We start from the raw sequence: 13,713 nt of genomic DNA on the forward strand, positions 1-13,713 counted from the left end.
GGCAGGAAGGAGAAGTGCTGATCAAAGGGGAGAAGAGCAACTTATAAAATCATCAGCTCTCGTGATGACTCACTCACTATCACGAGAACAGCATGGGGAAAACTGCCCGCATGATTCAATGACCTCCACCTGGTCTCTCCCTTGACACATGAGGACTATGAGGATTACAATTTAAGATGAGATTTGGTGGGGACGCAAAGTTTAACTACATCACTATGTCTAGAACACGGCAATGGTTCTCACTCATCTTCACGTGTTCCTGTCAGAGGCGTTTGAACCAGAGCGACTCCATCCTGAATAGGGGCTGGGTAAAATGAGGCTGCGACCTGCTGGGCTGCATTCCCAGGAGGTTAGGCATTTTTAGTCACAGGACAAGATAGGAGGCTGGCACAAGATACAAGTCACAAGACCCTGCTGATAGAATGAGGTAAAGAAGTTGGTAAGAACACGCAAAAACCAAGAGAGTGATCAAAGTGACCGCCGATTGCCCTCACTGATTTTTCTTTTTTTTTTTTCAGCAGAGATGGGCTTTCACCATGTTGGTGAGGCTGGTCTCGAACTCCTGACCTCAAACGATCTGCCCCCATCAGCCTCCCAAAGTGCTGGGATTACAGGTGTGAGCCACTGCACCTGGCCTCACTGATCGTTATACACTAATTATAATACATTAGCATGCTAAGAGATGCTCCCACCAGCGCCAGACAGTTTAGAAATGCCATGGCAACATCTGAAAGTTACCCTCCATGGTCTAAAAGGAGGCGGAACCCTCAGTTCTGGGAAATCCCCACTTCTCTGGAAAACTCATGAATAATCCACCCCTTGTTTATTAGTATATGATCAAGACATAACCATTAAAAATAGCCAGACAGCAGCCCTGGGAGCTGCTCTGCCTATGGAGTAGCCATTCTTTGTTTCTTTACTTTCCTTTTATTTATTGATTGATTTTCTAGAGGTGGGGGCTCACTTTTTGGACCAAGCTCAAATGATCCTCCTGCCTTGACCTCCCAAAGTGCTGGGATTACAGGTGTGAGCCACTGCACCTGGTCCTTGTTTCCTTATCTAATAAACTTACTTTCACTCTACTCTGCGGAATTACCCTGAATTCTTTCTTGTGTGAGCCCCAAGAACCCTCTTTTGGGTTCTGGGTCAGGACCTCTTTTCGGTAATGTTCCCATAGTGCTTGCCACAGAGCCCTGCTTAAAGAAAGCACCAATTCGGCCGGGCGCGGTGGCTCAAGCCTGTAATCCCAGCACTTTGGGAGGCCGAGACGGGCGGATCACGAGGTCAGGAGATCGAGACCATCCTGGCCAACACGGTGAAACCCTGTCTCTACTAAAAAATACAAAAAACTAGCTGGGTGAGGTGGCGGGCGCCTGTAGTCCCAGCTACTCGGGAGGGCGAGACAGGAGAATCGCTTGAATCTGGGAGTCAAAGGTTGCAGTGAGCCAAGATCGCGCCACTGCACTCCAGCCTGGGTGACAGAGTGAGACTTGGTCTCAAAAAGAAAGAAAGAAATAAAGAAAGCACCAATTCACCAGGCATGGTGGCTCACGCCTGTAATCCTAGCACTTTGGGAGGCCGAGGTGGGCGGATCACAAGGTCAGCAGATCAAGACCATCCTGGCCAACATGGTGAAACCCTGTCTCTACTAAAAATTAAAAAAAATCAGCCGGGTGTGGTGGCACACGCCTGTAGTCCCAGCTACTCGGGAGGGCGAGACAGGAGAATCGCTTGAATCTGGGAGTCAAAGGTTGCAGTGAGCCAAGATCGCGCCACTGCACTCCAGCCTGGGTGACAGAGTGAGACTTGGTCTCAAAAAGAAAGAAAGAAATAAAGAAAGCACCAATTCCTGGTTTGCAGACCCACCAAATGAAGATGATAGTGGTACCTCTTCCTCTGCCCAACACCACGTCCTCTGGCACAAGGCAGGTGGCCACTGGCGGTGATGGGGATGGAGTAAGTGCTATGAGACTAGGAGAGGAACACCCCAGGAACACCTGAGGTCACAGCGTGAATGAAGGCAGGTAAAGGAGCAAAGGGAATGGAGGCCCCTACATACACGACCCCAGGGCAGCAGCTTGGCCCTCACCGAGTCCTCCATCACACACATTCCCCTGCCCCGGCCCCATCCTGGCTGTCTAACCTCAATCCCTGCTGCTTTCAGTTAATCAACCAATGAGTGGTCATTTATCGCACATCTGTTCCGGGCCTCATGGGGGCAGTGGGAGGTGATGAAGAAGCAAGCGTTCTACAAAGAGGTCAAAGCTGCGTGAGAAGCTGGGGGATGACTTGCTTTTTTTTTTTTTTTTTCAGACGGGCTCTCACTCTGTCACCCGGGCTGGAGTGCAGTGGCATGATAATCGCTCACTACAGCGATGTCTCCCGGGCTCAAGGGATCCTCCCATCTCAGCTTCCCAAGTAGCTGGGACCACAAGTGCTTGCCACCATGGCCTGCTATTTTTTTTTTCTTTTTTGAGAGATGGGCTCAAGTGTCTACCCAGCTCAGCCTCCCAAAGTGCTGGGATTATAGCGGTGAGCCATTGCATCTGGCCAGGATGGCTTTTTTTGAAAGTGAGGACATGAAAGTTCAGAAAGGGGAAGAAACTGGCTGTGGCCCTCCAGCAAGCTGGCAGCCATCCCTCACCTAGGCCTGTGCTTCAGAACCTTACTCACAGGTCATCTTACAAATGCCTCTTTGCTGCCTTGTAAGAGAGGCAGGAATTACTCTTCGCCCTTATCGGATGAGAAAACCGAGGTCCAGTGAGGTAGCTGAGGCTGTCTAAGGTCACATGGGAGTCAGGAAGGGTCAAAACTAAACCCAGGTCCACATGGTTCCAGCCTGGCTTTATCCCCGTTTGCAGACCCCCCCCCAATCCCAACCCGCCCCTGGCTAGAGCCTGGCCCAGCTCTTAAGCCAATATCTTATTCCAAAATTAAATGGCAACGGCAGAGGAAGAGACAGAGTGGGGGGTAGCTGCCCCCAGATGCCAGGACCTATGCCCTGGAGAAGCCCTTGGGCTGGGGATAGCTGTGACATGCACACACGTACCTTAAGCCCCTTCTCTCATCCACTCTGAGCCAACTCAGGACCCAGTGGGGGCTCACTCCACTGATTTGGAGCCTGGGCTCTGCCTCCACTTCTCTCTGCCCTGGGAACTCCATCTGCCTCCAGGGCCTCCTGAAGACACACAGGGAGAGTTCAATATTTCTCCCTTCCTGTCTCCAGTGTCTGCAATAGCAAATCCTGTCATTGCCGCTCCAAATTTTTCTCAAAGAGGAAGGCTTCTTTCTTGCTGAAATAGAAGCTAAACGAAGCTACATAATACAGTTTGAGAACAACCTGGCCAACATGATGAAACCCCGTCTCTACAAAAAATACAAAAAATTAGCCGGGCATGATGGTGGGTGCCTGTAATCCCAGCTACTCGGGAGGCTGAGGCAGGAGAATTGCTTGAACCTGGAAGGCAGACGTTGCAGTGAGCTGAGATAGCACCACTGTACTCCAACCTGGGTGACAAGAGCAAGACGCCATCTCAAAAAAAACAAGCCAGGCGTGGTGGCTCATGCCTGTATTCCCAGCACTTTGGGCCGAGGCAGGCAGATCACGAGGTCAGGAGATGGAGACCATCCTGGCTAACACGGTGAAACCCCTTCTCTACTAAAAACACAAAAATTAGCTGGGTGTGGTGGCGGGCACCTGGAGTCCTAGCTACTCAGGAGGCTGAGGCAGGAGAATAGTGTGAACCCGGGAGGTGGAGCTGGCAGTGAGCCGAGATCGCGCCACTGCACTCTAGCCTGGGCAACAGAGCAAGACTCCATCTCATAAAAAAAAAAGAAAAGAAAAGAAAAGAAAGTGTTGAGGAGGTAAACAGGGAGGCCAGGGCAGTAAGGTTCCTGGAGGAAATGAAACCTGAAGTGGCCTTGAAGGCTGGAGGCAGGGGAAAATGTTATTTCACAGAAGCAGGGCTCTGTGGCAGTGGGGTTGAGCACTTCAGGGGCGCACACTGAGAAATTGCAGGAAATGCCACCAAAGGAGGAAGGGGTGTTATGAAAAGCCTGAGTTTCTGGCAGAGAGTTTAGATTTCATGTTTAGCAGAAACAGAACTGCTTCGGGATGAGATCTCTTACCTCTGTCCCTTATTCTATGGCTTCCTGCAAGCCTCTCTTCCTCTTCGCCTTGGGATTCCCATTGGTTCAATGAAGAGATAGGCCCAAATGATTTCTAGATGACATTCAAAGGACATCATGTTCCTAGCAGATAATGTTAGGTGCCCAAATATCCACATTCTCCTTTCATCATCAAAGACCTTGAGATGGTACATACGTAGGTTTGTTATATAACAAAAAGATAATCTGGCTGGGAACGGTGGCTCATACCTGTAATCCCAGCACTTTGGGAGGACAAAGTGGGTGGATCATCTGAGGTCAGGAGTTCAAGACCAGCCTGTCCAACATGGTGAAACCCTGTCTCTACTAAAAATACAAAATTAGCTGGGCCGTGGTGGTGCATGCCTATAATCCAACCTCCTCGGGAGGCTGAGGCAGGAGAATCGCTTGAACCAGGAAGGGGAGGTTGCAGTGAGCTGAGGTCATGCCATTACACTCCAGCCTGGGCAACAAGAGCAAAACTCTGCCTCAAAAAAACAAAACAAAAAAATAGATAATCCATTTATAAATTTAAAAAATTTGTAAAAACAAAGAGCTTGAGATGGGCACACAGCCACTCAGCAAAGACATAGGTTGCCTTTGCAGCTAAGTGGGGCCATGAGACTAGGCTTTAGCCAATGGGCTGAGAGTTAAAGCGATTTTTGCCATTCTGTTTTTAGGAATGGATGTGCCTGCCTGTGGCAGATTATATTTTTCAAAGATGACACAAAAATACCTCCTATCTCATGTGTGATCCTACAGTGGGGTCTGTGTCCCCTCTTCTTGAAAGTGAGTGCACTTGTGACTGCTTTGACCAACAGAATATGGGATATGGTGCTATGTGACTTCTGAGGCTGGGTCACAAAAAATGGTTGTCATGAGTTAAATTGCGTTCCTCCTGAAATTCGTATGTTGAAGTCCTAACTCCCAGTACTTCAGAATGTGACCTTATTTAGAAATGGGGTCATTGCAGATATAATTAGTTAAGATGAGGTTGCCAGGCACGGTGGCTCACACCTGAAATCCCAGCACTTTGGGAGGCCAAGGTGGGCGGATCACAAGGTCAGGAGTTTGAGACCACCCTGGCCAACATGGTGAAAGCCCATCTCTACTAAAAATACAAAAATTAGCTGGGTGTGGTGGCGCATGCCTGTAGTCTCAGCTACTCCGGAGCCTGAGGCAGGAGAATCGCTTGAACCTGTGAGGTGGAGGTTGTGGTGAGCCTAGATCACGCCACTGCACTCCAGCCTGGGCAACCGAGTGAGACTCCATCTCAAAAAAAAAAAAAAAAGATGAGGTCATACTATAGTGTGTGAGCCCCTAATGCTGTAGGACTGTTCTCCTTTGAAAAGGGGAAATTTGGACACAGAAACAGACATGCAAAGAGGGAAGATGAGGTGAAGAGGCACAGCTCAGACACCCATCTTCAAGACAACGAGAGGGGCCTGCAACAGATCAGAAGGAATCAACCTGCCAACGCCTTCATTTCAGACTGCTAGCCACAAGAACTGTTGTTTAAACCACCCAGTCTGTGATTCTTTGTCCATAACAAACTAAACAGCAATGCCACCTTCATCTGATTCTCTTGAAATACTCTAAGCAGGAGACCAGTTACCATGTGTGCTCCCGTCCCACCTGTTCTGTTGCAGGAGAGAAGACAGGAGGCAAACTGCGATGGAAAGTGGGTCTAAGATAATGAATGGGGAGAGGGAGTCAAAGAAACTAACTTCATCTCCAAGAAATCAGGCAAGGCTTCCGGGAGGAGGTGACCACTATCCTGAGAGTATCTTCCAGGCTGAAGAGGGGGAAAGGGCTCTGCAAGCAGGGAGAGTGACCTGGGCAAAGGCGCAGAGCATCAGAATCCACATAGCTGGTGACCTCCACCTGCCTCCTCTGCCTCATCCTTTCAGCTCCACCTCCAGGGAGGCTGGAGGGCAGCACAGCGGAGGGTGGGTGTCAGAGCCCTCTGGTCCCCAAGGGACCTGTGTCCAAGCAGGGACCTTCTCTGCAGCTATGGCACAGTCAGCTTTAGAGTCTTCTCTCCTTCCAGAACCATTGAACCGTTGAACTGCAAACAGTCCTTAAAAACCAGGCAAGGCACAGTGGCTCACGCATGTGATCCCAGCACTTTGGGAGGCCAAGACAGGCAGATCACGAGGTCAAGAGATCGAGAGCATCCTGGCCAACATGGTGAAACCCTGTCTCTACCAAAACTACAAAAATTAGCCGGGTATGGTGGCGGGCACCTGTAGTCCCAGCTACTCAGAAGGCTGAGGCAGGAGAATCACTTGGACCCAGGAGGTGGAGTTTGCAGTGAGCTGAGATCGCACCACTGCACTTCAGCCTGGGCGACAAAAGCAAAAAATCTGTCTCAAAACAAAAAGCAAAAACAAAACAAAACAAAAAACCCCTGATCTGCTGCAAGGATGCCCCAGCCTTCCTGTTGTTTTTTCACTCTCTGGGTAACAGGCTTTGATTTCCCCCCTCATCGCCTAGCGCCTTGCTTCAGATTTGGGCAGGTCTTGCTGACCTAGAGTCCCAGGAGAGAGCTCACAGGTACAGAAGGCTGTGTCCCAGGAAGGAGACAGAGGCCCTTCCTTCCTGAGGCCCCAGGAGGGACACAGGATACAGAGACATAGACAGAACTCTCAGTGAACAGAGGGGAGGCCTTGAGAGCCGGGCAGCCAGAGAAGGCAGGAAGAGTGCAACTGGGCAATCAAGGCAAGCTTCTTGGAGGAAAGGGGCAGGGAAGGATGGACGTCAGGGGAGATCAGTCCGCAGGCAGGGCCTCTGGAATAGGTGCAGAGTGGTGAGGGATTCGAGTTGGATTCCAGTTTAAACATCCACAGAGCCTTTAGGCTTCAGTAGTTAGTCCAGGGGAGGGGGGGGGTTACGTGGACGGTGTCCCTATGGCCTTGTCACTGGGAAAGAACAGTTCATGACTTGTCCACTGAGTGTGAATTCAGCGATATGGGGGAGGGCAGTTTCTTAGGGACAGGGCAGCCTCCACACTCCCATTGCTCCTCTACTCAGTGAAAGGGGGACGGTAGAAATGGCCTACCTCTCCGGCCAGCACACATTCAGCCATCTCACCCTACACGGCTCTTCCTCCACAGCCCCATTTTGGATCACACTTCACCTCCAGCCACTCCAGCCCTGGGCGCTAGTAATACAGCTCCTGGGGAAGTTCCCCAGTGTGTTGGTGCCCGACTGGTCCCCCAGCCGTCTTTGGCTTCACGGGGTGGGGGAGGGACAGCCCTGACCCCATCTGCTCTCCTAGGCTGCTTAGCAGGCTCCCGTCCACGCTCCCCGCCCTTCTTCCAGAGCTCCATCCACCCCTGCCCCCACTCGACCAGAGTTCCTTCCACAGCAATTCCTGGTCTGGGCGTTGTCCAGCTCCAGGCTGGGTGGTCGCGTCTTCCCTGGGCTCCGAGCAGAGGAAACCCCGCCGCCCGCCCCAGCCTTGTCCTGGGGCGCCTCTGTCCAAGTCGGTTTTCTCTTCCCTGACCGCCACGCCTCTACTCTCCACTTCCACTGGACGCCACCTCCACAAAGGAGAAAGGGAAGGAAATACAAAGGCACACATTCCGTTTCTGTGGAATTTGCTCTTTATTTTGGGACCAGGGAAGGACCACACACAGCCCTCCAGTCCAGGGGGCGGGGGCACCGAGATGCGGGCGGAGAGCCGCACCCAAACCCTGCCCAGACGCCACCGTCGGGAGGCAGAATCCGGGTTTCTGGGGTCGGGAGTGCGTATGCAAATGAGATGGGCGTGGTTGGCAGATCTCCCAGGAGGCCTCAGGGGTCCTCACCACAGGTCTGGGACCTCCGACCTGCGGAAGCGAAGGGGAAGGAATTGGATCTGGGGAGGCGAGCCTGGGAGACGTCGTAAGTGATGTTGCCAGGGTGGGGCCAGGCCGCGCTCTCGGAGGCAGGATGTGTGGTGCCGGGAGCGCTTTTACCGCGACGTGATGGGGCGGTTCTCGCCGTCGGGGAAGAACGTTTTGGAAAGGAGAGCGTCTGGGCCGTCTCTTTTCCCATACCTGGGGGCGGGGCGGGAAGAGCGTGGTCAGATCTGGCCACGCCCCCAGGTGGAGCGGGGCCGCAGAGCGAGAGCCCCAGGGGTCCCGCCCCGCCCGCTTGGCGACTGCGCTCACCGCTGCCGGGTGACCAGGTTAAGGTAGTGGCGCAGGGAGGCGTAGTAGCGGCTCAGCTCCTCTGGGGAGGCGTCTTCTCCAGGAGCCTCGGGTTTGATGGGGTAGGCGTCGACCAGAGCCCCCAGGCAGACGAGCAGGGCCAGAATCACTGTGGCCAAGGCGGGCCACGGCCTGCGCACGAGCACCATCTGGGAAGGCGATACTGGGGGGTGGGTCATTCCAAGCCTCGACCCTCCACGGCGGGAGGCTGCGGCTGCCGTCGGGGCCGCGCTCCGACGCTCTTCCTGGGGCTGGTACCGGACCAAGGCTCAGCCACCGGCTTGCTGTGTGTTCTCGGGCACTGCACCGTCTCCTGACTCAGTTTCCTCATCTGTGAGAGGGACATAAGCCCTGCCTGCCTCCCCAACCCTGCTCCCGCTGCTGCACAGAGAGTTAGTCGCTGGCAACGCGACTCCCGGGCCTCCTTCCCACCTCCAATGGCCCCCTCCAATCCAGTTTCCTACCACTCACCCCCAGTTTCTACCACCCATCCTCAGTTTCCCCACAGAACACCCTGGGTTTCCTGGTAGCAGACCATGCTTGAGCCCCCAGCCACTCACAGCAATAGCTTGTGAAGCAGATGAGCAGGAGGTGGAAGGCGAGGGAAGTCCCAAGGGCTGCACTGCAGCAGGTCAAGCTGAGGCCTCCTCTGCTCAGCGCTTTCCTTGTGGGGCTTATATCCCCGCCTGGAAAGGGAGGGGGAGCCCTAGGGGGAGGGGGAGCCAGCAGGGGGTGGGCCCTTCTTCCTCCCTCCTTCCACCCTCGCCAGATCACTGAGCTTATACCCAGCCAGTGTGTGATGTCTCCACCTCGCAGGAGCTGAGGGGGTAGCTGCCATGCTCAGGTTCGGGGTCTCACTGGATGGAGTACCCAGCCTGAACCCCATGTTCACCCCACAGCCCCCCAGTGGCAGGTCTAGTCTCCCGAGGAAGTGAAGCGGTTGGATCTAGACTCCTGGGGCAGCCCCTAAGACGAGGGTTGAGATTCTATCTTCCCTAGCCTGTCCGTGGGTGGGAGTTGGGGGTGGGAGGGTGGACACATTCCCTCCAGTCTGTGGGATCTATGACCACCCTTTCCAAAAGACAACCGTTTTCAGCCTCTGCTCAGTAATACCTTGGAGAAGGGCTGAGGAGTGACAGGACCTCTTGGGGAAAGTCTCCTGGAGACAGGGTGGGAGCACCTGACCTTGGCTCCTGACCTGCAGTTTATGGTGTCTTGGGGGAAAGGTGTTTCTGAACACTCCATTATGTCCTCTCTCTATTAAAGAGTTGGAAAAGAGGCAGGAGGAGGCAGAAGCCAGTCCCCCCACCAGAAGCAGCTGAGTTGGCCACCTATGTATCCAGACTGGCACACACAGACCCCGGTCCAGCCATGTGTGGCATACAGCCCCCTCCCAAGGCAGAGTGTCTCCACCCCTATGCAGGTGTCATTCAGGGCACTGGTGTCTTCTGGGCCTGAGTGATGCCAAGGCTTCCCAGGCACATGCCACTGTCCCCAGCCCATGGCAGTTTCCACTGGGCTCTAAGCCCAGATCCTTTGAAGGAAAGGACACATGTTTATTAAGCACCTACTGTGCACCGGGTAGTGCATAATTTCAGGCATCACAAGACGATGAACTGAGTGTATCTCCATTTTCCAGATGAGCAAACTGAAGTCCTGGGAGGTGATGGAGCAGCCAAGCTCACCCACGATTCAAACAGGAAAAGGAGGGTGAGGCAGACCCCAGGAAGAGGACCTCTCAATTGTGAGGGGCAGAAAGGCTCAGCACTGGAGTAGCCATTGGGGCGCCAGAGGCAGGCCTGGGAGCAGGGACCCGAAGACTAAGTCTAGGGCCCACCACCGACTCTGAGAGGCCATGTAGGGGAAGGGCCTCCAGACTGCCAACCCCTCAAACCCACCTGCTCAGGAGGAGAAAGAGCTGTGGGAAGGTCTCCCCGTAAAGTCCTTCCAGCTTCCTCTCCCTGGCCCATAGGGGCTGACAGGGCCAACTTGTCCAGGCCCTTGGTTCTGAGCCAGCCCCTCCAGCCCCAGGACAGATGGCTGTTGGCGCTATTTTTAGAGCTCTCCTGAGATGGGGAGTTCAGGGCTCTCTGTCACCCTTTTATGGGTTCAATCACCTGCATTCTCCGGAAATGGCTCCTTATCAGCCAGTCAGGCCCCGTGGGACTCCACATCCCAGGAAACACCGGGGTGCCCTGCTGAGCATGGGGGTGGAAGAGGACACCAGGACAAGGGGACATAGATCCTGCCCTTGGAGGGAGGAGAAAAATCATTCCTTTTAGGAAGCCCTCATCCAGGGGGCAAGGCACACCCCTGTCCTTTAAGAACCCCAGTCTCAAAGGAGAGACATGGCCACGTCATAGGGGAGCCCTAGTCTGAGGGGTTCCCAGAACATACAGAGAGACAGAGACAGCCTTTGTCCTGTTTGGAGGGGAGACAGCAGAAATCAAAGAATTCCATTCCTCCGTGGAGAGACAAAAGACAGGTGCTCACCCTAGGATGGAGGGGGCAGTGGGGGCTGGTTAGGACATCTGTGATCCCAAGGGTCAGGCATAGAGAAGGACCTTGCAGGCTAACAGGGGCAGGGATACCAGACAGCAGGGAGCTATTTGCTCTTCTGATCCTGCGGCACTAACCCTGGTGGTTGTAGGGGTTTCTAGTGCACTGATCCCAAGCAGAGAAGAAGGAACCTGTGAGATGGCCACAGGGAATCTGACATCCCTGGAACCCTGTTATGTCTTGGGGAGCGTGGAGTCCAAGGACAGATGGGAAGAGAGGACAGACACTGTAGAACCTAGAGGGCATGGGGTGGCCTAAATTTGGGCTACAACCTCTGAAGAAGTCACTTCCTCATTTATAGCCAAAGTAAATGGGCCCCTAGGTGGTCTCAGTGTGGACCAGGAACCAGCCGCACATCCCTGCAAACCTTCTCTATCCATCATACCCCCACCCTCCCCAATCTCACTCCTCAATTACAGGGCAAGCTGATTGGTTCATTAATCACCGCCTCCTCATCGAAGAGCTTATTAAGTTGTTGATTAGCGGGGAAGATGTCTCAGCCCTCGATCAATGGGCTCAGCCAGCTCCCATCCACACACCCACACCCATCATTACTGCATGACTCAGTGGCCATGAGACATGTCTGGGGTGTGAGGGGAGAAACTTCAGAAACAATTGTTTTTGTAGAAGTGAGACCAGGACCTGCCTCCAGTTTGTCTTTGAAGGGTAGGGGACAGAATCAAAGGGGAGGGGACAGAATCAAAGGGTTCCTTTGGTCCCCATTCTGAGAGCACCTGGCAAGGCCACCCCAAGTCAGGGAGACCATGGACCTGGACCCCAGCCAACAATTCTCCTTGACTAGTGGGCTCAAGGGCTACTCATCAAGATGGTGTAGCCTCTGCCATTCATCCCCAGAGGCTTAGAATTCTGTACCCCCCCCATCACCCACCTGCCTATACCCACTCCACACAAAAGGCCTCTCTTTGATCACCATGCACTGTGCAGCACTGCTCCACCGCTTTCCACCCTCAGGCATTTCCTCATGCCCAGGGTCCTGCAGATAGCAGGTTGTCATACAGCAAGTGTAATTCAGGCCAGGTGTGGTGGCTCAGCACTTTGGGAGGCCCAGGTGAGTGGATCACGAGGTCAGGAGTTCAAGACCAGCCTGGCCAACATGGTGAAACCCCATCTCTACTAAAAATACAAAAATTAGCCAGGTGTCATGGCGGGTCCCTGTAGTCCCAGCTACTTGGGAGGCTGAAGCAGAAGAATTGCTTGAATCCGAGAGGCAGAGGTTGCAGTGAGCCAAGGTTGCGCCACTGCACTCCATCCTGGGCGACAGAGTGAGACTCTGTCTCAGAAAGAAAAAAAAAAGAGTAATTCAATCCTCACTCAACGAGCACTTATTAAGTCCCTGCTATGTGCCAGGCACTGATCTAGGCACTAGGATAGAGCAGTGAACAAACAGGCAAAATCCTTGCTCTCAGAGAGCTCACATTCTAGCGACAGGAAATAGAAAATAAATAAGCATGGAGGCTGGATCGGTGGCTCATGCCTGTAATCCCAGGCCGAGGCAGGTGGATCATCTGAGGTTAGGAGTTCAAGACCAGCCTGGTCAACATGGTGAAACCCCGTCTCTACTAAAACTACAAAAATTAGCCAGGCGCAGTGGTGGGCACCTGTAATCCAGCTACTCGGGAGACTGAGGCACAAGGATCACTTGAACCCAAGGGGTGGAGATTGCAGTGAGCCGAGATGGTGCCACTGCACTCCATCCAGCCTTGGTGACAGAGTGAGAATCTGTCTCACATAAATGAATAAATACATAAATAAATAAGCATGAAATATGTCTGGTAAGTGCTCTAGAGAATAATCAGAGCTGAATGTAGGGGCTCACGTCTGTAATCCCAGTGTGCTGGGAGATCAAGGTGGGAGGATCACTTGAGCCCAGGAAGGAAGTGAGGAAGCAAACCATGAAGCTACCTTGGGAAGAGTGGGGCGTGGGTTTAGGAAACAGCAATGCCAAGAAGGAAGAGATTTTCACTTTTTATGGTAGGAGCTCCCCTAGGAGCCCTCCCTCTTACCTGAAGCTTCTGCAAAACACAGTAACAGATACCTATGGTGTGATGCGCGCCCAAGGCTCAGGCTTGGCTCTAGAACAGAGGTAGGCAAACTCTGTAAAGGACCAGATAGCAAATATTTTAGGCTTTGTGGTCCATATAGTTTCTGTTGACACCGTCAGGTTCATCCACTGTAGCTTGAAAGCAGCCATGGAATACACCAAAAAAAAAGAATGAGCACAGTAGTGCTTCAGTAAATCTTTACTTACAGACGTTGAAGTTTGAATTTTATGTAATTTTCATGTCATAAACTTTTTTTTAGTTTATTTCAACTGCTTACAGATTCAACCACTTTAAAAGCCATTCTTTTCATTATTATTGAACTCAAGGGATCCTCAGGCCTCAGCCACCCAAAATGCTGAGATTATAGGCGTGAGTCACTGTGCCTGGCCTAAAAGGCTTTTTTTTTTTTTGAGACAGAGTCTTGCTGTGTCACCCAGGCTGGAGTGCAGCAGCATAATCTCAGCTCACTGCAACCTCTGCCTCCCGGATTCAAGAGATTATCCTGCCTCAACCTCCTGAGTAGCTGGGATTACAGGCACATGCCACCACGCCTGGCTAATTTTTGTATTTTTAGTAGAGACGGGGTTTCACCATGTTGGCCAGGCTGGTCTCCAACTCCCAACCTCAAGTGATCTGCCTGCCTTGGCCTCCCAAAGAGCTGGGATTACGGGTGTGAGCCACCACACCCGGCCCCTAAAAGGCATTTTAACCTGTAGAATGTACAAAAACAGGCCCACAGGGCCATAGTT

At 52.8% G+C, this 13,713-nt stretch overlaps 1 protein-coding gene across 2 annotated transcripts; it reads right to left on the reverse strand.

The window, feature by feature from the left end:
• Window positions 1–7,731: 7,731 nt before the first annotated feature.
• PYY (peptide YY) lies at window positions 7,732–13,017 on the reverse strand. Of its 2 annotated transcripts, XM_011940064.1 has the most exons (5): window positions 12,926–13,017; window positions 8,903–9,028; window positions 8,304–8,491; window positions 8,109–8,189; window positions 7,732–7,979 (listed from the first exon to the last, which is right to left on the reverse strand). In XM_011940064.1, exons 3-5 carry the CDS (start codon window positions 8,489–8,491, stop codon window positions 7,955–7,957), a joined length of 294 nt encoding a protein of 97 aa, XP_011795454.1. In that variant the 5' UTR covers window positions 8,903–9,028; window positions 12,926–13,017; the 3' UTR covers window positions 7,732–7,954. The 2 variants fall into 2 exon arrangements, with proteins under 2 accessions (XP_011795454.1, XP_011795455.1); XM_011940065.1 differs by lacking the exon at window positions 12,926–13,017 and having other exon boundaries at window positions 7,738–7,979; window positions 8,115–8,189; window positions 8,903–8,993.
• Between the last annotated feature and the right edge of the window lie 696 nt (window positions 13,018–13,713).

Source organism: Colobus angolensis, unplaced genomic scaffold, assembly GCF_000951035.1.
Source record: "Colobus angolensis palliatus isolate OR3802 unplaced genomic scaffold, Cang.pa_1.0 Scaffold187, whole genome shotgun sequence".
Taxonomy (NCBI): domain Eukaryota; kingdom Metazoa; phylum Chordata; class Mammalia; order Primates; family Cercopithecidae; genus Colobus; species Colobus angolensis.